General features: G+C 39.4%; 1 protein-coding gene across 2 annotated transcripts in view; it reads left to right on the top strand.

The window, feature by feature from the left end:
- The window catches only part of LOC143280135 (tyrosine-protein kinase Src42A-like), a 26,399-nt gene extending 7 nt beyond the window's left edge, over positions 1-26,392 (top strand). Inside the window, exons 1-8 of one of the 2 annotated variants that reach the window (XM_076584701.1) lie at positions 1-536; positions 4,120-4,241; positions 4,886-5,049; positions 6,480-6,648; positions 7,430-7,588; positions 10,852-11,030; positions 15,010-15,166; positions 16,918-26,392. The exon at positions 1-536 is cut by the window's left edge and continues 7 nt beyond it. In XM_076584701.1, the coding sequence (XP_076440816.1) occupies positions 130-536; positions 4,120-4,241; positions 4,886-5,049; positions 6,480-6,648; positions 7,430-7,588; positions 10,852-11,030; positions 15,010-15,166; positions 16,918-17,129 (1,569 nt within the window). In that variant the 5' untranslated portion in view covers positions 1-129 and the 3' untranslated portion in view covers positions 17,130-26,392. Of the gene's footprint in view, positions 537-4,119; positions 4,242-4,885; positions 5,050-6,479; positions 6,649-7,429; positions 7,589-10,851; positions 11,037-15,009; positions 15,167-16,917 lie in introns of both variants that reach the window. The other variant, XM_076584700.1, reaches the window with a different exon arrangement.
- The last annotated feature ends 75 nt before the right edge of the window (positions 26,393-26,467 follow it).

The raw sequence follows: 26,467 nt of genomic DNA, 5'->3' as shown, positions 1-26,467 counted from the left end.
TCGGCTGGTATAATGAATGTGAACACAAACGGATGGGTTTCCTGGCGAATGTGGCTATGACAGCTGGGTTTAGTGTGTTTATTTAGTCCATAAAACAGTCGTGACTGTTGACCTGTTCTCTCATCCAAAATGGGTAATTGTCTCGGAGGTTCAGAGCATTCCAAACCGTCAGAAATCACTGGCGGCGGAGAGCAGTCTCCGCTGAACAAGGCCTCCGAAAATGGAGCAAACGTGTCTGCCGCCCCTTCGTCTGGCACTGCAGCGCAGGGGACACCGTCGTCGACAAAACAACAGTCACCACAGCATCAGGGCGGAGGAGATGCTGCTGGCACAGATTCTTCATTGAAAATTTTTGTGGCGTTGTATGATTACGATGCCAGAACTGCTGAAGACTTGAGCTTCCGGAAAGGAGAGCTTTTAGAAATTATCAATGACACTCAGGGTGACTGGTGGTACGCTCGATCAAAGACAACAAAAGCAGAAGGCTACATTCCATCCAACTACGTCGCCAGTGTCAAGAGCCTCGAGTCTGAATCGTAAGAAACAGTTAATTTTTTGTTTGTTTGAAATAGTCGTTGACTGTAGACTTTAAAGATAATGATATGTACTATAATGGGTGTGTGCATGACAGAGAGAGGATGGGGGGACTGAAGGAACTGTGGGCCTGCAGATAATATGTTTTTGTGCACGTAAGAGCGTCCTTATAATGTAATAATTGAAATCTTTTAAAAGCCTCCCAAATTTTCATTTTTGTTGCTGTTTGAAATGAAACAAAATTTTGTGTGTGATTATAAGTACCAGAGTTCATTCTTATTTGGATTACTCACAATATGATAATGAATTAAGTTGTAATATATCCTAATCTCGTTATGTGGTTAAAGAGATTTTTACAGCAAAGTACAGTATTTTTTGTCAGATTAATGATTGTACTGACAGAGATGTTAACATATTTCATGCAAACACACACACACATGCATTGATAATTATACTTATCAATCCTTTTGGTAGAATTTTGCCAATTTGACTTTCTACAGACTGTATGATACTCAATAATGATAATGGTTCACTAAATTATGATATGATCTAAATTTACAGTTATTCAGCAAAATGTAACGGAATTGTGTCAGTGTGTGTGAGTGAGTCATACTCAGACAAGAGGCTGAGAGAGAGAGGAGCGAGGGGGGGAGGGGAGCAAGCCTCTGCAGAAAGGAGACTGGCAAAATGGCTTCAGCCATAGAGATAAATCAATAACTCTGCCATTGTATTGGTCATGATGTGTGACACAGCTGGCCAGACACTATAGATAGTGATCATGAAATGTTGTGAATCAGTTGCACTTAGTATCAAGACTGTTTTTAGTTTTATGTGTGCCGGGTTTAACATGCTTAAGTTTGGTGATGATGACATTGATGATCATGACTTCATGATGATGATGGTGATTCTTCTTTGTCTTTCGTGGGCTGCAACTCCTACATTCACTGTCATGTAGACGAGTGGGCTTTTATGTGCATGACCATTTTTACCCCACCATGTAGGCGGCCATACTCTGTTTTCAGGGCTGTACATGCTGGGTATGTTCTTGTTTCCATAACCCACTGAACGCTGACATGGATCACAGGATTTTTAACGTGCATATTTGATCTTCTGTTTGCGTATACACATGAAGGGGGTTCAGGCACAAGGAGGTCTGCACACATGTTGACTTGGGAGATTGGAAAAATCTCCACCTTTTACCAAGATTTGAAGCCTGGGACTCTGATATTGAAAGTCCAGCGCTTTAACCACTCAGCTATTGCGCCCGTCTGTGATGATGATAACCATTGTGATAGTCAGCTCATTGAATACATGTAATGATGCAATATAAGTGTTATGTGCACGGATGCTGACAAATATTCACACACTTATTCTCTCTCTCTCTGTGTCTGTCTCTGTCTCACACACACACAGAGTCACTCACACACACAGTGACACACACACACATGTATGTATTTACACACACACACACACACACACACACATTACTACTTGAGTTTAGATTTGGTTCAGGACACTGTGGGTCATTTGACTGGTTTGCCACAAAATCAATGGGTCTTTTTAAAAATTAATGGGTCAGGAAAAACAATCCCTTATTCCTGCCCTCGGCACCCCCATCAGGCCACCCCATACCCCCAAAATTTGTTACTGAATTTGTACTTTGTCTATCACACTCTTCGGTGTGTGTGTGTGTGTGTGTGTGTGTGTGTCTGTGTGTGACATTATTTCAAGATTATAAATTTGCTAATGTTTGCTGCACCTGTCATGATGAACCTGGAAAACATAATAATTAACATAGTCCTGATTAAACTTTATTCTGCGATGCTGAAACACTGATTTATGCTGATTGCTATTGATAGTAAATAATTAATAAGGAATTAAATTAGTATATTTAAATGTTCACATTATGGTCCTGTTGATACAAAGGAACAATTAGAGACAAATCGAAGTGGTACAGGTGGAAGAAATGAAGTTTCAAGTGTTTTGTCTCTTGCGTTTTTCTTATACTGCTACTAATAATAGTAATACCATTGTTTTAGGAAAGCACTTTCCTCTGCTTTGATGAAATCCGAATGTTCGCAATTGCAGAATGTCCCTAGAATTTCTTAAAGTAACTGTGCTATACCTTCATAATGTGCAGACCCATTTAAATTAATTCCCTTCTGGGGTAATATACCAGGAAGAAGATAAAAATTAATGCACTTTAATGACAGTATTAAACTATTATCTATGTCAGTGCACTGGTGTGTAATTTGGGTGTTTGAAAAAAAAAAAAAAAGATCCCAAAAAACGAAGTATTACTGCTCAAAATTGTCAAATGACAAAATTAAAATGTTCATGCATGTAAAACTAAAACTCAGTTTTACTAAAAGTGTGCTTGTACTTATCTCTGTTTTACTTGAAAGGGCTACACCCTTGCATAACATCAATGAAATAAACATATAAGTTGCCCTCGAATTCTGAAGAAATCTCTCAGATTCAGACTTTCCAGACACTGGCAAAGTTGCTGAATGGAAGAGATTTCAAATGTTCTGAAAACATTTTAAATATTTTTTAATTTTAAATTTTCTTTTTTATATAGATTAGGCAGCTCTTTTCATGCTCCACGATGCATATAATGATTTATTATGGCAAAATGTTATCAAAGCCATCGTCATTGAGGAGACTTCCAGGAACAAGTAGTAGTGCCTTTTTGTAAATGTACCTTGTTTTGTTTTCCGACTTGGTACAAGTTTTGATTTTTGTTTTTGTTTTTTGGCTATGTTCGTCTGGTCTGTGCTGAGCAGCAGAGCAGCAGAAGTTACAATTTTTCAGAGTTTGAAATTGCAGTTGCAGTTGTTTTGCAGGAGAAGAAGACAAATATATAAGAGCCCTTTTAGCATGACAGATTTTGCGAAAAAATAAAGTCAAGTGACCGACTGGCTGCCACATTGAGATGTCATTTCAGATTTGTGTATGTGTCAATGACCAGTGACCCACACAATATCTAAACCATGCCTGCATATTAACGCAACCCCCCCCCCCCACACACACACACACACACGTTTACAAGTACATTTACACACACAATGGTTAGACTTTATTTCTGAATTCCATTTGATTCCATGACAGAAAATGTTTTCAGGGTGTTAACACAATAACAGATATATGTACAATGTACACTTTATTTCAGTTTCATCCCTTTGTGTGTGTGTGTGTGTGTGTGTAGGGGGGAAAGGGGTGCTTATTCAGTTATTTGTTATTGGTTTTGTTTCTGTATGTTGTGTGTGTAGACATACAAATGCATATTGTGTTTAAATGCATAGATTTGTGTGTGTTAGAGATTAGCCCAGTTCCTTTTGTTTTCCTTCCTGTTATACTGTTCTTTAACTTAAATAGGAAAAAAATTGTTTTGGGGAAATTTGTTTATCATGATCAAAGTGCAGGTTTATAACTTTATTAAAGGTTCTTATTTTACAATTGCTCATTTTGTTTTAAGAAAAATGTTGATGAAACACATCCATGGAAAAATTTATATGTGGCAGTTACTGAATCAGGTATACACAGGGTGTGCAGTATAATGTAATTTTTGCATTTGATTTTCAGGTGGTATTTTGGCAAGATCAAGAGAGTTGAAGCCGAAAAGAAGTTGTTGTCCCCTGAAAATGAACATGGTGCTTTTCTCATTCGTGATTCAGAAAGTCGACGAAATGACTATTCTTTGTCAGGTGTGTGGTTTGTAGATTTGTCTTGCTTTATAGATATATATGAAGATTTTTCTTGAATCATGATAGCTGTAACTAGTGTAAAATGTTGCTGTTTTGATGTTCGCTGTCTCACTTTCACGGACTGGCTTCAGTAAGTATCATGCAGACCACACAATTATTATATCCGTTGGTGAATATGAGTCGGTAACATGGTTTTAAAAGCAGTATACAGTACGGAATTTCCTAGCATTATCAGTGTGATCCTGTTAGCTATGACAGACTATTTCTGCACAAATTGTTCAATATATATGCATTTTGATTGGACAAGGCAGCATGCACTCTGACAATGATCACATTTGACTGATTTGTCGACGGTATACCATTATGTCTTGCATAAGATTTTAGTGCAGAAACAATTTAAAATTGTGTGTCTTGGCTCTGATTGTTCATGAAATTTAGAAATACAGAAAACAAAAAAATACAGTTTGAGAAAGAGTGTGTGTGTGTGTGTGTGTGTGTGTCTTGTGTGAATAGATTAGATAATGTAACGACATACACGCTATGTTATCATTTTATATATGTGGCTGGTTGTGTGCGCATAATGATGTGCAACACAGAGGAACGGTAGTGACAGTTTTTTAAATTCTTTTTTCCCCCTGACACAGTGCGTGATGGAGATACGGTTAAACATTACCGCATCCGGCAGCTGGACGAGGGTGGGTTTTTCATTGCTCGGAGGGTCACCTTCCGCACTCTGTCTGAACTTGTTGATCACTACAGGACAGATGCGGATGGCCTTTGTGTCAACTTGAGGAAACCATGCTCACAGGTAAAGAATTGGTGTGGATTAAAACTTTAACTCAGTTTTACGCAAGTTACAAGTTAACTCGTACCATGATTCCTTCTCCATTGGACCTGGTACACGCATTCTCAACCAACACACTATTCTAATTTCATTGATTCTTGCTTAGTACAGTTTGCATTTTAGACTGAGCCATTTACGGATTCCATAAGCAGTCTAAGCCATTTACGGATTCCATAAGCATGAAAACAAAGCTTTGTGTGACCGATCAATCAACTATTCTCCATTAATTTTTGCTGTTTTACTGAACAACTCAATTTTTTAAATTTTTTTACTGCAGTGGTCTTGTGTAGTGATGGTCCAGGGGAGTTGTAGCAGGCTTGTAGCTGTGGGGTAGAATGAGTTAAAAGGATGCAGTTGAAGCTTGGGGTTGGTTTACTGGAACTAGGGATATCATGTCTGTGAGTTGTGCAAGGCCACAGCTGATATTTATCATCCAAATATCACCCGTTTTTCTGGCTTGCCTCCTTTTCTCATTCCTTTGCTTCTTTTTATTCAGATATATAATAGTTTTTCGCTGACATGTTTTAATGGCTAAGGTTGTTTTATTACAAAAATGGAGATAAAGTGATCAACTCTAGAAATCTTCTTGACAGTAGACTTAATATATCCTATGAATTTATTAAATTTGATTTGTAGCTCAGAAATTGCCCATAAATCAGCAGTTTTGGCAGACAATGCTTGCATGAAGATTTAGTACCGTATTATTCATTCCAGTGACATGAGATTTTGGAGCAGTTTTCCATTTTGACTTATGATGATCTTGTATGGACTGAACTAAACGTTTGCTGATTTGAAATTGGAAATGTGTCAGTCTTTTTCAAGAGTTATCAGTCCAGTGTCTAATGTCCAATGCTCAGATGAACCCCTAAATATGTGTCCAGTCAAGTTATTTTTGTTGTGCATAAAACTGTCATATGTGTGTATACATTTATATGTCAGTTTATTTAATAAAGTGGTTTATGATTTACCTATATATATATATATGGACAGAATGATTTAGAGTTGAGGAAATTATGAATATTCACACAAGCATTTCATTATGGCAAGTTAATAGTTAGCAGTCACCTTTTTTTTCTTTTCTTTTTTTGATTGTATTTGTGAAGGAATTGTTTGGTGGCACCTATTAATTTTGATGTGTATTTCCAAGTTACTGTGGGCCACAAACTGTAAAAGATTGTCACAACTTTTTAAATAAGATGAAAAGCTCACTGTTCCTGATGGCCCACAGGCATGTTGACCAAAGATCTTCTAAAAAGCCATTTATTCTGCTTTTAGAGCTGAGAACATGATAATCATTATTTGAAAGATACTTAAAACACGCTCATGCACATGCGCGCACGCACACACACACACACACACATTGTAGTGAAATTTGTTTACTTTTCCTCCATCAGGTGGAGAAGCCTCAAACCAATGGGCTGTCGTACAACACCAAAGACCAGTGGGAAATCCCCAAGAACTCGCTGAAGCTGATCCGCAAGATTGGTCACGGTCAGTTTGGAGAGGTGTGGGAAGGACTGTGGAACAACACCACACCTGTCGCCATCAAGACACTCAAGCCAGGTAGGTACAGAGCTCTGTCAACAGATAGAGAAAGAAACGGACAAAGGGAGAGACTGAGAGATGGGGAGGGGGAAGACAGAAAGAAGGGGAAAGACAGAGAGAGGTAGGGAAATGGAGGGAGGGAGAGACAGAGAGAATGCAACAGACACTGAGACAGAGAGAAGGTGTGTGACGCAGAGGAGAAAGACAGAGAGGCAAATAGCTCGGAGAGAAAAATGTCATTGTCAGAGAGAGAAACTTAATGAATCTGTGCATTGTGTATGATTGTGCGTGCGTGTATATGTGTGTGTGTGTGTTTGCATGCATGTGTTCTTGGGGAAGGATTGCTGGCAGGTATGATGGTTTCAGTAAAATGAATGTGGGTGACATTGTGTTGTACATGGTGAAGGGGTCTTTAAAAGGATGGCATTATCTGTACTACTGAATTCGGGACAGTGGTATACAACATTATGTTTGTTGGGAGTGTACAGCTAGCATTGATTATAAAAAATAAAATACAAAAATAAAAAAGGAACATTTGCCTGAGGAAACGAAGACTGGATATTGCATTCATCTTATCTTTAAATGTTCATGACTTGGCAGACCTAAAGGGAGTTTCATATGATCTGCAGTCTGACACTATACATCTTTGGTTGGATATGCATCTTTATGAGAGAGGTATTACTTAACATCTTCAACATGTATTGGAAATCTACTTCTTATGCATGCACGTTTAGGAGGTTATGACTTTAGCCTGTGTGAGAAAACCAGTGTGGGATGATGCAGTGAAGTGTGTTGTCAGGCACCATGGATCCCAAGGACTTCTTGGCTGAGGCCCAGATTATGAAGAAGTTGCGGCATGCCAAGCTGATCCAGCTGTATGCCGTGTGCACACAGGATGAGCCCATCTACATCATCACTGAGCTGATGAAGAATGGCAGCTTGTTGGAGTACCTGCAAGGTCAGTGTCTGCAGAGAGTGGATTGTTTTATTTTTTGTGAGTTAAGTGGAAAAGTTTTGTTTAATTACACATACTCAACCGTGACCCACTGGTGCAGACTCCGGCAGGGGTCTGGATTCCTGTCATGTTCAAAGTACTAGTCTGCAATGCGGAGTAATTAAAAGAAGCTGTGGCAAATAGCCTCCCTTTGTAGTTACCTCCCTTGTGTTACTGGAAGCAGCGACCGCTTTTCTGGCAGCCATCGTGGATTTCCTGACTTGTCCTACATTGTTTTTTTTAGATTGATGTGGCATGAATGCCATGGGTGCATAGATGCTTTCAGTGGAGTGTGCCTCTTTGTTTCTCTGCTGGGTCTCCTGGACATGCCTAGTATGTTTGTCATTCAGTAAAGGCTGTTTGACTGGCCTGCGATCATTGGCCTCTCACTTTTTTTTGTTTTGTTTTTTGTCCCCCACCAGTTTGAAGATAGTGACTGGATATGTGTGTTTGTGTCTGTGTGTGTCTGTGTCTGTGTGTGTCTGTGTCTCATGGTTTAGTGTTGATTTTATGTATGAATTGCATATATAATTTTCCACATTTCTGTGTGTAATATAATCAGAGCTCGGGAAATATTTTCTTTTATATTGTGATCTCAGTTACCTTGATCTTTAACCCTCAAAGTGCTGGATATAATAAAACATACATACAGAAATCATGCTTAAAACAAAGGGATAGTTTGCCTCTGCTACCTGTGCTCTGATTTGGGGCATTTGTATGCTTATCAGTAAGAATAAATAGGTAAAGCTATACATTTTTGGAAAGTAGAGTGAATGAAGAATCAGATAAAAAGAAATAATAATAATAAAGAAAAAGGCTGTACCTTGTATGTAGTTGGAGATATTCCATAGGATATAATTAACAAATTTTGCACATTCGTTTTCCAAAAACGTCAACCACAATGTTTATAGGTATTTTCACATCTTTTACAGAGTCAAAATCTCAAAATTGGAATTAAACTGTACAAAAAATGTTCTGGCTGCAGAATCATGATATGAATATAACTGAAACAATGAAATTATAAGCATTGTATTATTTGTTTGAGACACACCCACCGACGCCATGCACGCGCACATCTACAATACTTTATGCAATCACAGGCAAAAACAGAAATAAATGTTTTCTTTTAGCTCATGTTGCTTTCAAAAGCAGCAAGAATGCTTTAAATCAAAATAATTTCCAGTTTTCTAGCTTGATTTGGTCAAGAAATCGCTACAGACCCATGCCTAACCCACTTTACCACCCCTCCCCACCCCCATCACCCACCCCCCAGTTTTTGTGGCTGGAGACACAAAACTGAATGAACAACAAGCAAGTCAGCATGCCCAAGTGTCAAAATAACAAAGCCGTTTTCACCAGAATCCCTGTCAGCAAATGAATCATCACTAGTGACAAGGTCACTCATTTCCTGAGCTTTGTCAACTTCAGTGTCACTCATTGTTTACAAAAAATATGAAGATCTGGACTTATAAACTCGGTCAAAGTTTGTGCAAACACAAGCAGGGAGGCAGTAACACCAGAACTAGGCAGTTTTACGAAGGCTGCCGAGCATAGCCGTATGATGTCGGACCTTATGTAAACAGAGCCACGATCGTGGCCCATCGCACTTTACCGGGAAAGCCACGATCGTGGCTCATCGCGCTCTCCGGGTTAACTGAATAATTCTGTAATCGTTTTTTCTGGTTGTATATTTGTATGTGTCTCATGTGTGGTAAGGTTGGGGTAGGAGTGTGCGTGTGCCTTGCATGTGTCTGACAGAATGTACGCTTGCTTGGGAGGACAGACAAGTAACACACTGTGCACTGACTTTTCAAGGTGTTATGAAATTTGGACGAGAAAATAAACCGAGATCCTGAATGCAGCGTGCACTTGGCACACATGAAAGAACCTACTGCAACAAAAGTATTACCACTGGACGAATTCTGAAGAAAAATCCAATTTGATAGGAAAACAATTACACTTGCAGTTGCAGGCAAAAAGCAAAAAAAAAAGTGGCGCTCATCCTGAAGCAGCTGACTCTCCCCTGGGGAGAACAGCATGAATTTCTCACAGAAATCTGTTGTGATAAAATAATAATTCAGTACAATACAATGATTGACAGGCGCAGTAGCTGAGTGGTTAAAGCTTTGGACTTATAATCTGAGGGTTCCCGGGTTTGAATCTCGGTAATGGTGCCTGGTGGGTAGAGGGTGGAGATTTTTCCGACCCTCCAGGTCAGCATATGTGCAGACCTGCAGGTGCCTGAACCGCCTGTGTGTGTATGCACGCAGAAGATCAAATAGCACATTAAAGATCCTTTAATCCATTGTCAGCGTTCGGTGGGTTATAGAAACAAGAACATACCCAGCATGAACCACCCCGAAAGGGAGTATGGCTGCATACATGGCAGTGTAAATAAAGAATATGGTCACACACATAAAATGTTAAGTGTCTGAGTTACGTGGCAGTGTAAATAAAGAATATGGTCACACACATAAAGTGTTCCGTGTCTGAGTGTATATGCGTGCATGACTTAAACCTGACTGAATGACACAGAAAACGAATGATGAGCATTCAGTGGCAGCCACCAGTCAGCTGTACCCAGGTAGGCAGCCTGTTGTGCAAATGACCCTGTGTTTTAAAAGCGCTTAGAGCTTGGTCTCAAACCATGGATAGGCGTTATGTAAGTATCCATATGATATCATATCTTCATATCATATCAGTACAATACCAGGCATGCCTGCTGTTACTGAGGGCCCGTAATAGTCCCTTGAAAATATGGACAGGGTGTCCCAGAAATATGGATATTTGCTGCATGTCCAGGAAAGTAAAGAAATCTAAGTGTAATTTATTTTTCCTAAGTATCTAGTGGCTTTCAGACCATTGCCAACGACACTTCATAATGAGTACAAGACTTACGGAAATGCTGCCGAATATTACCAAAGCCACTTCTTGAAAAGCCGGAACTGTTCAAACAGTACTGAAGCCATTTTGTGAAAATCCGCTTGATTTCCGTCTCCTGCGAAGTAAATTCAGCAAAACCAACCATTGCTTCTGGCTGTCAGATAACTGTTGTATGTTTGCTGAGATGTTCCTGAAAATAATAGTGAATACCCTGTCCCTGATTTTAATGTGAGTTGTTCCTGAAAAGCAAATTTTGGGGGCAGGCATGCCTGCAGTACAAACGCAATACAAAACAGTTACATTGCAATACTGTACAATAACAATACTTGGTTCTGAACGTGCAGGCAAAGGGCGGGTGCTGAAGCTTCCCCAGCTGATTGACATCGGCGCCCAGATTGCCTGCGGCATGGCCTACCTGGAATCACAGAACTACATCCACCGGGACCTGGCAGCCCGCAACATCCTGGTCGGCGACAACAACAACGTCAAGATCGCCGACTTTGGGCTGGCCCGAGTCATCAAGGTGGAGGCAGGGATCAGTCTATTCTTTTTCTTCTTTTTTTCTCCCTCCCTCCCCGTGGTGGTTTTGTGTGTGTGTCTTGTCAGTCTTGGTCAGCAACCCTGGCTTTTTGCTCTGTCGCTGTGTAGTTTTCTTCTTTTTGGTGTGCCGCAGAGATGTCAGGCAGTTGAAAAAGGCTTTTTCAAGTTGTTTTTTTTTTCTTTTGGTGTTTTTTTTGGGGGGGGAAAATGAGAAAGACAAACGAAGTCAGCTTGAAAATGTCATGAAGAGAAAAATTTTTTTTCATTCGTGACTTAGAAATCGTACAACATTGAAGGTTTTAAGTTTTTTTTGTTTTTTTCTTTCTTTCTTTTTTCAAAACTGGTTGCATAGTGGTAAAGGGGGATGAAAATTTGGAAGTGCTGAGATGTTTGTAACTTTAGGTGGGAATGCATGTTTCCCTCTTACCTGATGTGGTTTTTATGTTACCATATTATGATCATAATAGTTCTAGGAGGAAAACTTCAGTAGTTGTTTCAAATTAGCAAACCTGTTTTGTTAACACTTAACAGTCTTGCATCTAACTTTACATTGAAAAAAAAAGTTTGCTGTGTACTAATTTCCTTAGGGTAACTGGACTTGCTATTAGTCTTAACTATTTTTACTGTTTCACTTTCTAAGATTATCCTTATGGTTTGTTGTGATTTATTTTAATTTTTTTTAGAAATATCTGTCAGGTTTTTTTTTAAGGCATTCTCTCAGAGAAGCTAACCAAGCATGTCTCCAGAGCCCACCATGCAGATGATTTTGCTGCTTTGAATGCTTCGGAACATCTCAGCACTGCAAACCACAGGATGCAGGCAGCACTAGATCACCTAGGACAATGGGCGTCTGACTGGGGTGTGAAATCAACACAACCAAAACAGTTTTCTTGCTATCGCCACAACCAGAAACAGCAAAGCTTAACCTGAATGGAAGAGTACTTAAACAGGATGACACTCCCACCTACCTTGGAGTGAAACTGGACAAAAGACTAACATGGAATCCCCGCTTCAAAGAAACAGAGAAGAAAGCTACAAGGAAACTTGCCATCATGAAGAAACTAGCTGGAACATCATGGGGTGCCGACTGTAACATTCTGAAGAAAGTTTATTTGGGCACAGTCAGACCCACAGTGGAATACGGCCGCTCTGCTTGGCCCACAGCATCCAAAACAAACACCAAACGCCTGAACAAAGTGCAGAATGTGGGCCTACGGCTGATCACTGGAGGAATGAAGACAACCCCTATCCAGGCAATGGAGAACTACACAAACCTCCAGCCCTTGGAAGAACGACGGGAAGAGAAGGTCTACATTCACAGTGAGAAGCTGCTGCGCATGCCAGACCACCCTGTGCACTCCAGCATCAAGAACCCCACCTAGAACAGGATTAAAAGACAGAGTTTTAACCATCTGCCAGAAAAATGCAGACATGCTACCTGCAGCCCAGGAAGAAGTGGAATTGCTGCCCGTTTTTGAGGAGCCAGGCATCCCGTTGGAAGGTGTCTCAATCATCACAAACGTCCCAGGAATAGAAAGGAAGGAAAGCCAAGCTCCATATGTCATGAAGGCTGTGGCACAACAGATGATTGATGAACACTACCATCCCAGTGAGTGGACACATGTCTTTACTGATGGATCCTTAGATGGAGCAGTGAAGAACGGAGGAGCAGGAGTTTTCATCCAACACACAAATGGAAAACTCTCACAAGAAACATTTCCCACTGTAAAAATCTCCTCCAACTACAGAGCAGAAACAAGCACTCTCCTCCATGCAGCAAAAACCCTTGCGACATCAGCCAGACCACCACCCAAGATCGTCGTCTTCACAGATTGCAAATCTGCGCTACAAACACTGCAAAACAAAGTGACCAACAGCAAGTGTCTGATCAAAGCTCAGTGACTGTAAACTGAACAATTAGTCTACTTTTGTAACAGAGTGGGAAGGAAAGGAAGGAAGGAAGGAAAACAGGAAAATAGAAGCACATAGTACTGTAATACACTTGACAGAATTAAATATGTGAATGAAGGGATAGAAGGAGCAAGAACACTTATTTGTGGTACGTGGGGGGTGGGGGGGGGGGGGGGGGGGTAAGAGTAGGGTGTGAAAAGGTGTAAGCAGAAGTTTGAGGGATATTGAGAAAAACAATACAAAGTCACAAGTGTTTTCATGTTTGACATCTCTGCTGTAGTCTTCTTTTGCCTGTCCTCTTCTTTTTAACTGTTTGAAGTTGAGTGTTTTGTGTTATTCATTTGTTTTTACGTTTTGAGTTGTAATGACTATGGTCTGTTCAGAACTAAGACAAGGCCTGAACAGTAGATCTAGCTCTCAGTGAAAGTGCAGTCATGGCTTTGATTTCAGAACAAGCTGTTGATATCTAAAAGTGTAGTCGTGTGTGTTGTGACATAAGTTTTTTGGTTGTGTTGTGATGTATGAACTCATCCACACTTTGTACAGCATGTTCTTGTTGAATTATTCACATACACAAGCATGCATGTGCACACATGCACACACACACACACACACACAAAGTGTTAAAAATTATGCATACATTTTCCACCATTAGTATTTTTTTAACATTAATTGTATGTTCTTGGAGATTGGATTCGACTAGCATACTTTGGTTTTAACTTATCTGGTCTGTAAAACTCAGAATTGTGACCTACTGTAAAAAATGCTGCCAAATAAATTTATTGCTTTTGGCAGAGGTTTGAGCTATACATGAGAAAATAAGTTGATAACAGCTATGTTGTTTCACCCACATTCACTAAAGATTTCCTCTGTGTTGACCACTTTATATTCATAAGGTCTTGCAGTGGCAACATGTTCAGAAAGAAAGAAAACATTTGAAAAAATCTTTATTTAAAATTGATAGTCTTATCCACTTTCACTGTTTGTGTATTTCATACAGCTATTAACATATTTTTCAAAGACATTCTGATCTGATGTTTTCATAAAATACCAGTAACTGTTGGCATGAGAATGCTGTCAGTGTGTGTGGCATTTGAATTGGTGTTTGCTTATTCCCATTAACTGTTTTGCCTTTTGCCTGCAAGTGTTGGCAGATTAGTGAAAACAAAACAAAACAAAACAAAAAAAACCAACAACAACAACAAACAAACAAGAACAGGTGTTTGTTTGCAATTTCTCATTCTTTGTTAGTGTGTGTAAAGTAGATTTCAGGAACATTAACAGTTGTACTTTGTGTTGTGTGTGTGTTGTGTTTACTAGCATGCAGTGCTTACAAAATATTACTGAAGAATCATGTGCTGAAGACCTCTTTTGCCTTCACACATGCACATTTGTGTAATTAAAATTCTTTGGCCCATCGAGGTTACATACGATAACAGTGACTCAAAACCAACATTACATGAAATTTCAAGACATCACACAGACTCACACATCTGCCATGATTATAAAAATCTTTGGGAAACAATTGGAAGACAAGAAAACAAAAACAAAAGAAATTGTGTTAGTTTCCTTACTCAAAAGAATAATATGGTTAATTACAACTGTGATTTTTTTTTCCAGGGTGCAGCATTTACACATTCAGCTTTTCACTGCTAACCAACTTGAGAAAGAAAAATCAGATTGAAAGATAATTTATTTACTTTGTTATGTAAGGGTGCAAGTGTGTCTTCTCAAACTTTCTTTTTCAAAAGTGCCCAAGGTAATTTTCAGATAATTGATTTTGTGTTTTAGTGCTTTTGCAGTTAGAGTTTTGTTGTTTAGTGCATTTCAAAAGAAAAATCTTGACAGACTGCTTTTTTCTTCAAAATTGATATAATTTATGAGGAATATTTAGTGCATTGTATATGATTGTATGGAGTTTGATGCAGTGCCTCATGTGGATGAACATTATGAACAAGGGAGACAAGAATTTGTGGTTTGGACCATGTGTATCCTACACAGTGTGAATGTATCACTCAAAGGGAGCTGTCCACGTGCTGTTGTTGGAACAGGAGGATGAGTATGAAGCACGAGTGGGGGCCCGTTTCCCCATCAAGTGGACTGCCCCAGAGGCTGCTAACTACAACCGCTTCACCATCAAGTCTGACGTCTGGTCGTTTGGCATTCTTCTGACGGAGACCGTCACTTATGGGCGAGTGCCCTATCCTGGTGAGTTTACTTTAATTCTTTTTCCCCCTTTTTTTTACCTCAATCTTGTTTTTTTGTTTGCTTTTTTTTTGGGTGCTGTCCCATTGTTCACACTGAGTGCCATTACTCTGCTCTTCTATAGTCAGTCACAGCTGGTTCACCTACAGCAGTCCTTAGGGGTTTAATCAGTGTTAGAAGACTGCACTACAGCTGGATCACTTCAGTGGTGTTCTTTAATTCCAGTCGCATTCAGCACATGCAGGACACCTAACTAAGCCCTTGCTGGTGACAGTCATTTCTCCATTGTGGTGAATAGAGTTTCGATAATAATGAAAGTATTGATACAGCACTGAATCTTGTGCAGATTCAGTTTCAGTTTCTCAAGGAGGCCTCACTGGTTTGGACAATTCCATACACGCTACACCCACATCTGCTACGCAGATGGCTGATGAGCATCATAGCCCAACGCGCTTAGCCAGGCCGCCTTGAGTGCATTCATATATATTTGTGCATCTATCCAAGTGGATTCCTTCAGCAGAATTTTGCCAGAGGGCAACACCCTCGTTGCCATGGGTTCTTTTTCAGTGTGCCAAGGATGTGCTGCACATGTGACCTTGATTTATCATCTTATCCAAAAGACTAGATGCTCAGTTCAATTTTCCACTCAAACTTAGGAGAAAGGGAGAGAGCGGGATTTGAACCTAGCCCTCACGGACTGTATATTGGCAGATGAGCATTAGAAGAGTGCTTCCACAGGAGTCATTCACACATGTGCACAACTCTGATGCAGAGGGACGAAGGACGAAACTTGTGTTTGCAAGTGAGAGAAACTGTAGACCAGAAGGAAGAGGGGGAGTGGAGTGCAGAGGAGAGCTGTTTTGGGAAAAAAAAAGAAAAAAAAAAGGGATTCTGTGCCAGATGTGAAAGTGCAGAGAGCGGAAGAACAAAAGAAGGTGCTTGTTCTAAGTGTTCACAAACCTTTCACGGCTTGTCATCCAGCTTGAGTACATGACAGCATATTTTGAACTTTGACCATACTTATTCTGTGGTAAGAAACGTTTTGAGTGGAAAGTTTTCAGCTACTGAGATGATCATGATAGTGACTACACATGTTTGAAATTTACTAGAGCCTACCTGTACTAACCTGGACATGGTTAAAGGTGCTGAACTGTATTACTGTGAATTTCTTCTATTTATTACTTGCAGGATTTTCTTCTTTTTTTGTTCTTTTTTTTTTTTTTTTTTTTGCCTGTGTAGGGAAAAATAAAAGATCTTTAACCAAGCCTTCATGTATAGAAAAAAATCATTGACCTCTGATCTAGCCTTCCTGTGTAGACAAAGAATATTGACCTTTAACATAGCCTTCCTGTATAGGAAAAAAAAGTCATTGACCTTTAACCTAGCTCTCCTGTATAGAAAAAAAAAAGACATTAACCTAGCCTTCCGGTATAGAAAAAACACACCTTTAACCTACCCTTTCTGTTTAGGGAAAAAAAAGTCATTGACCTTTAACCTAGTCTTTGAGTATAGAAAAAAAATCAACAGATTTTTTACCAAGCAATTCGGTTAAAAAAAAAAAAAAAAAAAAAAAAAAAAAATCATGGTACTTAGACTTTTCAGTATTGACAAAAATGATGGACTTTAAGACTAGCCTTCCTGTTTCGAAAAAAAAGGACTACATACACACACACACACACATACGCACACAGAAAAAAGAGAAGAAAAAGCAAGCAGTTACAGAATGTCTCTAACTGAGGATGATGATGGTGCAGGCATGACCAATGCGGAGGTGCTGCACCAAGTGGAGCACGGCTACCGCATGCCCTGCCCCCCAGGCTGCCCCAAGGCCCTGTACGACATCATGCTGGAGTGCTGGCGCAAGGAGGAGATGGAGCGCCCAACCTTTGAGACGCTCCAGTGGAAGCTGGAGGAGTTCTTCACCATGGACCCCAAGGACTACCGCGAGGCTTCCTACGTCAGATGAAAAACCTGTGTTGGGCTTTACAGTGGGGGTGGGGAGGGGTATGGGGTGGGTTTGGTGAGGGGTGAGTAGTTTTATTTGAGACAAAACTGCGATTGTCAGACTGACGTTAATTGAGCTGTTGATGAAAGAGACAGGGCTAGATGTGCTGCTCAACGTCTTCTCCTCTTTGGGGCCAGGATTGTTTTGCTAACGTCTTGTGTGTGTGTGACAACTTTAATGTGGTTGTTCCTGTATTTTTGGTCAATGGGGGAAAGAAAAAGAAACAACAACCAAAAAAAGTCTTTCCATGATAATGGCCATACGTACATTGCTTCCTGTTTGTGGCTGCTGTGCCAGCGTTGGGAGGTGAGTAAGTGACAGCAGGGAGAAGGACTTGAAGGGCTGACAGAAGACTTGCCTTCATGACCACAACACACCAACAGCATCAGTGCTGGGTATCATCGTTCACGGCTTCTCTCATCGTGATTATTTTCACCCTTTCTTTGACAGGGGAGTTGTGTTTTATGTGGCATACATCTGATTCTGCGTGTGTGCGGCTACACCAGACAGTGCTGAATCGCATCATCTTTTTCACCTGAACTGAACCTTTGTCCAGACGTGTTCTTGTGGCTGACAAACCTTGTTTGGGTTTGACCTGTCACTGATCTTGTATGAAGCTCAAGAATAGTGTTTGGATGGTGTTAGGCTGTCATAAGACTTAGGAGGTGCACTGTTGGTGTGGTTTTCGCATTAGTTTATGTTTGTACAGAAATGTCATTGACTGAAAGTCTTGGAAGACACTTTAGTGGGAAAACCAAGTTTCAGTCCCTAGACATCATTCTTATCCTTGACCAGTTCCTACATGAATATTCTCTACCATCCATTCAGTTCCGTATTTTTAGTCCAGCCTGCTGTCTACCCAGCCTCTACAACAAAGAGTTTAAAAGGTAGATTTAGGGGGGGTGGGGAGGGGGGTGATATGCACTGTACACCAAAATTTAAAAGCACACACACACACAAAACAAAACAGCAACAACAAAAGAATCAACAAAATACAGCGGTCCTGAGTGACGGCAGTGACTTGTTCCTTGCAGCAGAATCTTGACTACATTCCAGCAAGAACAGACAGTGCAGAGGCAGATGATCTCAAGCTGAAAACTGGACGATGAAGGAGCCATGTAACTGCAGATCACTGTGAACACCGATGGCTGCATCACATACTTGACATGAGAAGCAAAGCATGGAAAGAAGCTGTTAACAGTTCGCTCAAGTCTGCTTGGAAAACATGAATTACAACACCTGCTGCAACACTTCTATCCCTGTCTCGGTGCTTTTTCTTCAAACTGAGTCATCACTGCAGAAATCACAGTAAACAGAAAACGCCACCAAGACCAGCATGAGTATTCTGGATTTGCTGTTCAGTCACCGTCTTCTCTGTGCACATGTGTGTTAATGTGTGAAGTTGGTGAACTACCAGAAACAGTGGGTAGTATAAAGTCAACTGAGTGAAAGAGAAAACTGATTTCTTCCCTATTTTGATGCTGCATTGTTTTTTTTAAACGAACAAAATGTTTTGTGTTATTTTGAGTTTTATTTATTCATTATTTTTTAATTGAGGGTGCATGGTTTCTTGGCTGGAGAGAATGAGATATGAATTTCTCCACTGCCATTGTCAAAGTTAGAATGGAAGGGAATAGCTGCAGGCTAGTGAGGGTGTGTGTGTGTGTGTGTGTGTGATGATGATGATGATGATGATGATGACGCTGATGATGATGTGTAGTATGCTCAGTTTTGCTCAGTCAGAAGCAGAATGTTCAACTTTACTGTTGAATGTTTTCTTGCCTGCTGTAACGTTCTTTGAATTGGTCAATGCCTGTATATACAGTTGCTTATGGGGGGAGAATTTTTTTTCAAAAAGCGCCAGAAACGAACTGTTCTCTGTGTTAACCATTTAGTTGGAACACTCACTTGTCATGTACATTTTCACGATTTCAGGGTAAATGACTGAAAATGGGTGATCTGTTTTTTGCTTATGAAACACCTCATTGTTGCAGCCAATGACCAGCTTATCCAACACTAGGGAGTATTTTGTTTGCAGTTAAGTCAGTTGATGAGTTGGTGTTTTGTTACTCATTTGCCACTATGGCCATAGTTGAGAGAGTTACATGGAGGCCATTGTTTTCTCTCAGTCTTCACTTCGGTATATGGCAGTCCTTTCTTACAGTTGTCTGTGTGAGGGCCGCCAGTTCTCTACCCTCCCCCACCCCCACACACCCCCCTCTCCCCCCCATCACAGATGTATAATTATGAATTCTACTTGATGCCAGTACACACAAGACTGTACAGAAAGTGTTCTGCACATTAAAGTATTTGAACTCTGGTCACTGACGCATCAAGAGGATAGTTTTGGGTGAAACCCCAGGATGTAAGAAGTGGGTCGCACGGAGGAGTTAAACAGCTGTTGGCTTGTGTCTTTACGGTCAAGTTGTTCAGTGTTGGTGGTGTGAAGGTTTTGTTGTTTGAGTGGTGGGATGAACTGGATTTGGCTCCTGAATGTAAAGTATGTCATTATTATCAATGGTATGGTTGTATATGTGTTTTAAAACTTGACATTTTCTCATCCAAGGAGGTTAGTAGAGATGCCAAACTTGGTGGCCATACTTTCCAAAATGTCAGCATCAGAAATTGAAAGTATCAAGGTCATAGTTTGAACTTACAGCTTTAGAACTTGTGTTTGTCTTCGCAAAACAGCACCAAATGATAAACAGCTGACATGAAACTTATCGAAAGTCAAGGTCTTAGTATGACCTATTGTGAGGAGGTTGCCAGCTTTAAGGTGCCATTTTCTCTGTCTTGATTTAGTAGACCTGTGGCGCATGTGGGTCTTGAAAGCCTGACTTTGTTTTCTTTTTTTTTTTTCACTTTTGACATGCAAAGGGTGTGCATATGAATGAGTGTGTTTGTTGTATGCAAAGGGTGTGCACACGTGGACCAATGTCTTTTTGCATGTGTGTACATGGACTGATGTTTCGTGCGATCACTGTGAACATGACTACTGTGTAAAGTATGTTATTTTTTTCTTTATGAGTCTTTTAACTTGGTCATGATCATGTAGTTCACCTGATTTGTGGATTGGTTTTCACTTGAAAATGAACTTATTTCACTTAATTCGATTTATTATGAAGGAATAGGTTTTCACTTGAAAATGAAATTATGAGATTCATTTCACTGTAAAGGAATTTGGTTTTCACTTGAAATTGTTCCACACTTCACTGCAATTGTAAAGTACAGATCACACTTGCCAGTCTTTTTTTATTATTTTTTTTTATTCATTGTTAGTGTTATTCACATTCATTCAGCAGTATGTTTGAAGTTCTTTTTATGGAACAAAAACCAAAAAACAACACACACACGCTCACAAAATGTGTGGTTGGTTCCATAAAATATGCTGTGTTAACTTCTGTGACTTGGGCCACAACTGTTTTTATTTCACAGATGCACTTGAGCATCAAGGAATTTGAAGATAGGAGTGGCATCAGAGGTGGCAAGACAGATGTTTAGATAGAATGTCTTCCCAGAGCTGTTTGATTCTGACATGGTCAGTGTTCTCTTTGCATGAGTTTCATGTGTTTGTGTAAATAGAATATGGAAATACAGAGTAAGAAATCCTCCACTACTTGAAAATATCTGCTATTTTTTAAATCAGCAAACTTGCATTGAATTTAATTAACTCCCATCTTGCTCAAAATCCATGAAATAAACAAGCAGTTTCTGCTCATGTCATGGACAAAATAGGCCGTTTACATGTTGCATGATCAGATGAGCAGGTTTACTTTTACATTTGAACAAAATCATGTTTGTATTTAGAATCAGCAATTGCACAGACACATCTTTAATATCAACACATTCATTTTTTTTCATTTTCTGCAATAGTATACGATAAGGGGTCATTTTAGGGCAGGTCAGTTCTTGAATAGAGTTTATTTTCAAGACTGAAGTTTTACCAGTGCCTTTTTTTTCCTCATTTGTTATTAAAGTTTTAGGTTTGTGGTGTTTAGAATGTGCTATATGTTTTTGTAAAAAAAAAAAAAAAAGGAAAAAAAAAAAAAAGCTAGTGTTCTTAAGTACCATTGATTTAACAGATTTGTTGACTTCTCATTTCATTTGTTTGATCATTGTTCATATTGTGTACTTGTCTCATTATTGTTGCTCATGGCATGCATTTTTGTTTGCTAGTCATGGGTTGTGGCAGAGTACAAAAAGGAGGAGTTTGTAGGACAGGGGTTCCATTTTATAACAGATTATATAAATAATGTATAGTTAGATATATATATGTAGTAGATATATATGTAGATATAGATTTATATATATATTGCTTGTTTTCTCTCATGTGGAGATTTGACACACTGTAGCAGTCACTGTTCTCATGTGTGATCCTGTTCAGCAAACCTGCCTGCCACTGTGAGTTTTGAGCACTGTACCATTTTCACAAATTATCTACAGTATTTTGTATGAACTCATATGATGCACTTGCACATAGTTTTTGTTGCTTTGGATATTTCCTGCTCTGGTGCCTAGTCAACAGCAGTCCACCTTAAGTCTTACACCACCTTCACAGTGGACAGTGTTAAAAAAAAAAAAAAAAAAAAAAAAAAATCCAGACGGCATTTGGAAGTGGTTGAAGAGTTACTTGTGCAACTTTCCCAGCATGGGGCTACAGTAGCACACAGTGGTTTCTGGAAGTGTTGCATTACTTTTGTTAGAGTTTCCAGCATGGGGCAACAGTAGCACTCAGTGGTTTCTGGAAGAATTGCATAACTTTTTTTTGCGCTTCCATCATTAAGCTACAGTAGCAGTCAGTGGTGGAAGAGTTCCATCACTTTTGTAATCACTTCCAGCGTGGGGCCACAATAACAGTCAGTAGTGGAAGAGTTGCATCACTTACTCTTGTAATCACTTCGTGTGGGGCCACAATAAGTAAGTAGTGGAAGAGTTGCATCACTTACTCTTGTAATCACTTACAGCGTGGGGCCACAATAGCAGTCAATGGTGGAAGAGTTGCATCACTTTCTCTTGTAATCACTTCCAGCGTGGGGGCACAATAGCAGTCATTGGTGGAAGAGTTGCATCACTTACTCTTGTAATCACTTCCAGCGTGGGGCCACAGTAGCAGTCAGTGGTGGAAGAGTTGCATCACTTTCTCTTTATCACTTCCACTTTTCAGCATGGGGCCACAGTAGCAGTCAGTTGTGGAAGAGTTGCATCACTTTCTCTTGTAATCACTTCCAGCGTGGGGCCACAATAGCAGTCAGTGGTGGAAGAGTTGCATCACTTACTCTTGTAATCACTTCCAGCGTGGGGCCACAATAGCAGTCAGTGGTGGAAGAGTTGCATCACTTACTCTTGTAATCACTTCCAGCGTGGGGCCACAATAGCAGTCAGTGGTGGACGAGTTGCATCACTTACTCTTGTAATCACTTCCAGCGTGGGGCCACAATAGCAGTCAGTGGTGGAAGAGTTGCATCACTTACTCTTGTAATCACTTCCAGCGTGGGGCCACAATAGCAGTCAGTGGTGGAAGAGTTTCCCAGACGGCTCACCATGCTGCATCATAGGGGAATCTCCTGGACCAAATGCTTTTCGGTTTTGCTGTTGTGGTTTCTGTTATGCTGGATTAAAATTTTTTTTTTTTTTTTTTTTTTTTTTAAACAGGATAGGATTGTTATCTCATTGCTTGACCGTGAACCTCACAGGGATCACCCTTGGTTTTGTCTCTACCCTTTGATCTGTAAGATTAGGCTAGCCCAACCTGGAGTTTAAGCTCCTTTGGGTGTAACTCTCATAGTCTCCAAGACACACATGCCTCCCGTCCACAGCAAGATTTTGTTGATCCATCCAGGCAGGACAGGATTTTGGTTTACTGCAGGAGTTGCAGTCTTGAAATGCTATAGGACATGGTGCTCCAAATGGTCAGTGTTAGGAACAATTAGTGTTTGTGGAAGTGAGGTCTTTTATCAAACAGTATGTTCTGTGATGTGTACGAGTATCAGTGATGCTATTGATTGTAACTAATTCAACAGAGCATGCATTGCTTTAAAGCATTGAATATAGGATTTGTTGAATGATTTTGTATGAACTCAAGAATTTGGTAACATTAAGCTGGTTTTTGTAATAGATAAAAAAGGGATTTTGTGTAAATTAGGAACTTGATAATACTGGTTAAAAAAAAAAGTTTATATGATTATGACTGTTAAAATGACAATTTCAACTGAAGTTTTTTTTGGTTTTTTTTGGTAATAGAAAACTGTAACTTTGGCCAGTGATGATCAGTGATTTTGTGAGCAGGCAGGTTTGATGCAGGTATGGTATATTGTAAAGATAGAACTCCCATTTTGGATCAGTAGGTTGTGCCTTAAGTTTATATATTTGCTTTGAAATATTTCTTTGTTTGATCTGTATGAATAGATAAAAGACTAGCTTTCATTTTTATATCTTTTTAATGGACAGTAATAGTTTTAGTGAAGTTTTACAAATGATAGAATATGTACATAAATTTGTTGTTAGTCATTGATCAATACCAAATCTTTTTTTTTTTTTTTCAAGTAGATTGTTCATATGACTGTCAGATGAGATGGTATGGGGGTTTACATGCAAAAAAAAAACACCCCCCGCACCCCGCCCCGAAAAAAAAAAACACCACCCTGTTTAAAATAGTATTGTCCATGGCAGGGTATGAGTACATTACTATGAGACTATTAATTTACAAACCAGTACTACTACTAGTTGCAAAGATTTATTTATTTATTTATTTTTAAGACTGCAAGAACAGGCAGTTGATTATGAATTTGTTTATTTTACTTTATGCAGTCAAATGACTCTGTGAAAGGAACTTGTGCGAGGGGGTGTGTGGTGGAGGAGCAGGGATTTGTGTTTAATTTTTTATGGAACACCTTTTAGAGCACCTTAAAGTAAAATATTTGTCTTGGAAAACGTTTTTGCCATTTTAAAGTGCTTTACTGATGGAAAGTAACTGAAAATATCTCGGCAGACACTTCATTGAACAACAAATAGGTTGAAAATTCATGCATGACAATGATACTCCATTACTGTGCTGACAGGCCAACATTGATGTGTCAACTTCGACATAGGAGTGAAGAACTTGATCTTTCTCAAGCTTCTCATTATTTGTAAAATGGGATACTTCGACATTAACCTCTAAGATGCATCTGGTAACTGTTTATACAGTGTTCTTAGGAAATTATTTTTTTACCGGGTAGAAATGTCGTTTTATATGGAGGCTTTCTGATATTTTTTTCCCATGTACATACAAAATACAATGGCTTTGGGATTTTAGTCTTGCTATCATAGTTGGTTGTGCTTTAAAAAAAAAAAAAAAAAAATTATTTATTTTTTTAATTAAGTGAAGCCAATTTTGTTTTGAAGCAGAGATCTCGGCACTTACAACCTTTTTAAACAGTATGGTTTCTGCTTTCAGTTCTAAACAAAGAATTGTGTACAGTCATTGCTTGTTAGAACCACACAGTATTTTAGATTGATACCATTTAATTTTTTACCTAAAAAAAAAGCTCTTTGCTTTTTTTTTTTCTTTCTACAAAATATTTTAATATTTTATCTTTTTTTTTTTTTATTGAGTCAACCGAGCAAACAGATTCAGCAGTCTGGACTTGCTTTGAAGTTGGATACAGTGTTTCTTGAGTGGCACTGATGAATGTCTGACACAGCATGATAACATGTAATAATGTTCTCTGTTGTTGCCTGCTTCACTTGCTTGGTGCTTCAGGTTCTTAGTTACACCTGACCAGACAGACTCTTTAAGATGTGAGGAAGGTGTAGTGGACTGGTGATGTGATGTGATGGGAACTTTGTGAAGACTGTGCAAGGCGTCCTTTGTCATTGGTGCGACCTGTTGGTGGGACCTTTCGAAAAGCGGTGAAGGACGTCTTCCGATTTTTTCAAGACTGAGGCTTGAATGTTTTTTTTATGGATCACTGTGTAAAACATTTTGAGTTGGTGGGTGAATTTGTTTGTGGTATCGTTTTTAGCACTAATGATTTGTCTTTAGAATTTGTCATGCTTGATAGTCACATGAATTGATAAGTATGTTGGGGTATAGTGGACTGCATTTGTTTTCTCCTCTAAGTCAAACAGTTAATTGTTTGTATCTCGTTGTGGTAAAGCCCGATTCTCAGTGAGACATGTGCTTTTGGCTTGCTTAAGTGAGGGTGGTAATAGAAAATAAACTGTCAGAACAAGCATTTTGTGTCTTTGCCATTCATGTATTAAAAAAAAGGGGAAAAGAAATCAGAGACAGAGAGAGAGAGAATAGAAAAACAAAGGGAAAAGTGATGCAAGGTTTGAAAATTAATCAGAAGTTGAAGTTGCAATGGTGCATTTTCATCAGCATAATATAGGAAAACAAAAAACAAAAATCAAGGAAAAAAACCTAGCCCTCTAGTATGAGAATAAAAAATCTTCCCATAAATGGACTAGAAAAATGGGAAAAAAAACACCCAAAAAACCCCCTGAGAAACTACACTTGCACCTATACTCATACACATGGAATTTTCTAAAGACGCTATTAATTGCAATCCCAGCTAATGTTTCATTGGCAGAGAGTGAGAGAAAACTGTGTAGTGGTCCAAGGCAACAACTTTAAAACACAAGCTTGCTATACTTTCCAGCAATGCTTTCTGCTAATTTCTTTATATGTATCAACCGTTTTTAAGTTATGTAATTAGCAGAAGTGTAGACATGTTTATGAATAGTTAAGTGTGTACACATTTCTGTAACTAAAAAGAAAAAGAAAGAATACAAATATTTAAGAGACTTGCTCTTAATTTAGTTATTTATATCATTCAGTGGATAATTTAATATTCAAGCCAATGATCACCCCTCCTCCTCCACCACCCTGGCTCAGAATACACTCAGAAGGGGGAAGCCTGTGTATCAGGGAGGTCGGAGGAAGGAAAGGGTAGGGGGTGGCTTTCATCCTAACTTCATTCCAGACATTTTGTACAGATGGCGCCTCGCCCTTTTCCACCCCATGACTTTTGTGATGTGACTCAGCAGCAGGTTCACCCTGGCAACCACTTTGCGGTAGTGTGCAATTTTGTGCAGACTGTTCCCTGTTTGTCTCTACCATGTGCATTTTCCTACGGTTCTTCTCTCAGTATGCTGCTTGAGTTACTGTCGTACATGAGTGGCTATTGTTATAGACGGTTTCAGCAGTTGCTTGGGGGAAATTAAAAGAGGTGTAAAACTGGTGCCATGTGTGCTTGTTTATTTTAAATATTTTATATCGGGGTGGATCAGTTTGGTCAAGAGAGCGCATAATGTTG

This window comes from Babylonia areolata, chromosome 3, assembly GCF_041734735.1.
Source record: "Babylonia areolata isolate BAREFJ2019XMU chromosome 3, ASM4173473v1, whole genome shotgun sequence".
In the NCBI taxonomy this organism is placed as follows: domain Eukaryota; kingdom Metazoa; phylum Mollusca; class Gastropoda; order Neogastropoda; family Buccinidae; genus Babylonia; species Babylonia areolata.
The sequence above is the reverse complement of the archived record's forward strand: the minus strand, read 5'-3'. Positions and strand labels throughout refer to the sequence as shown.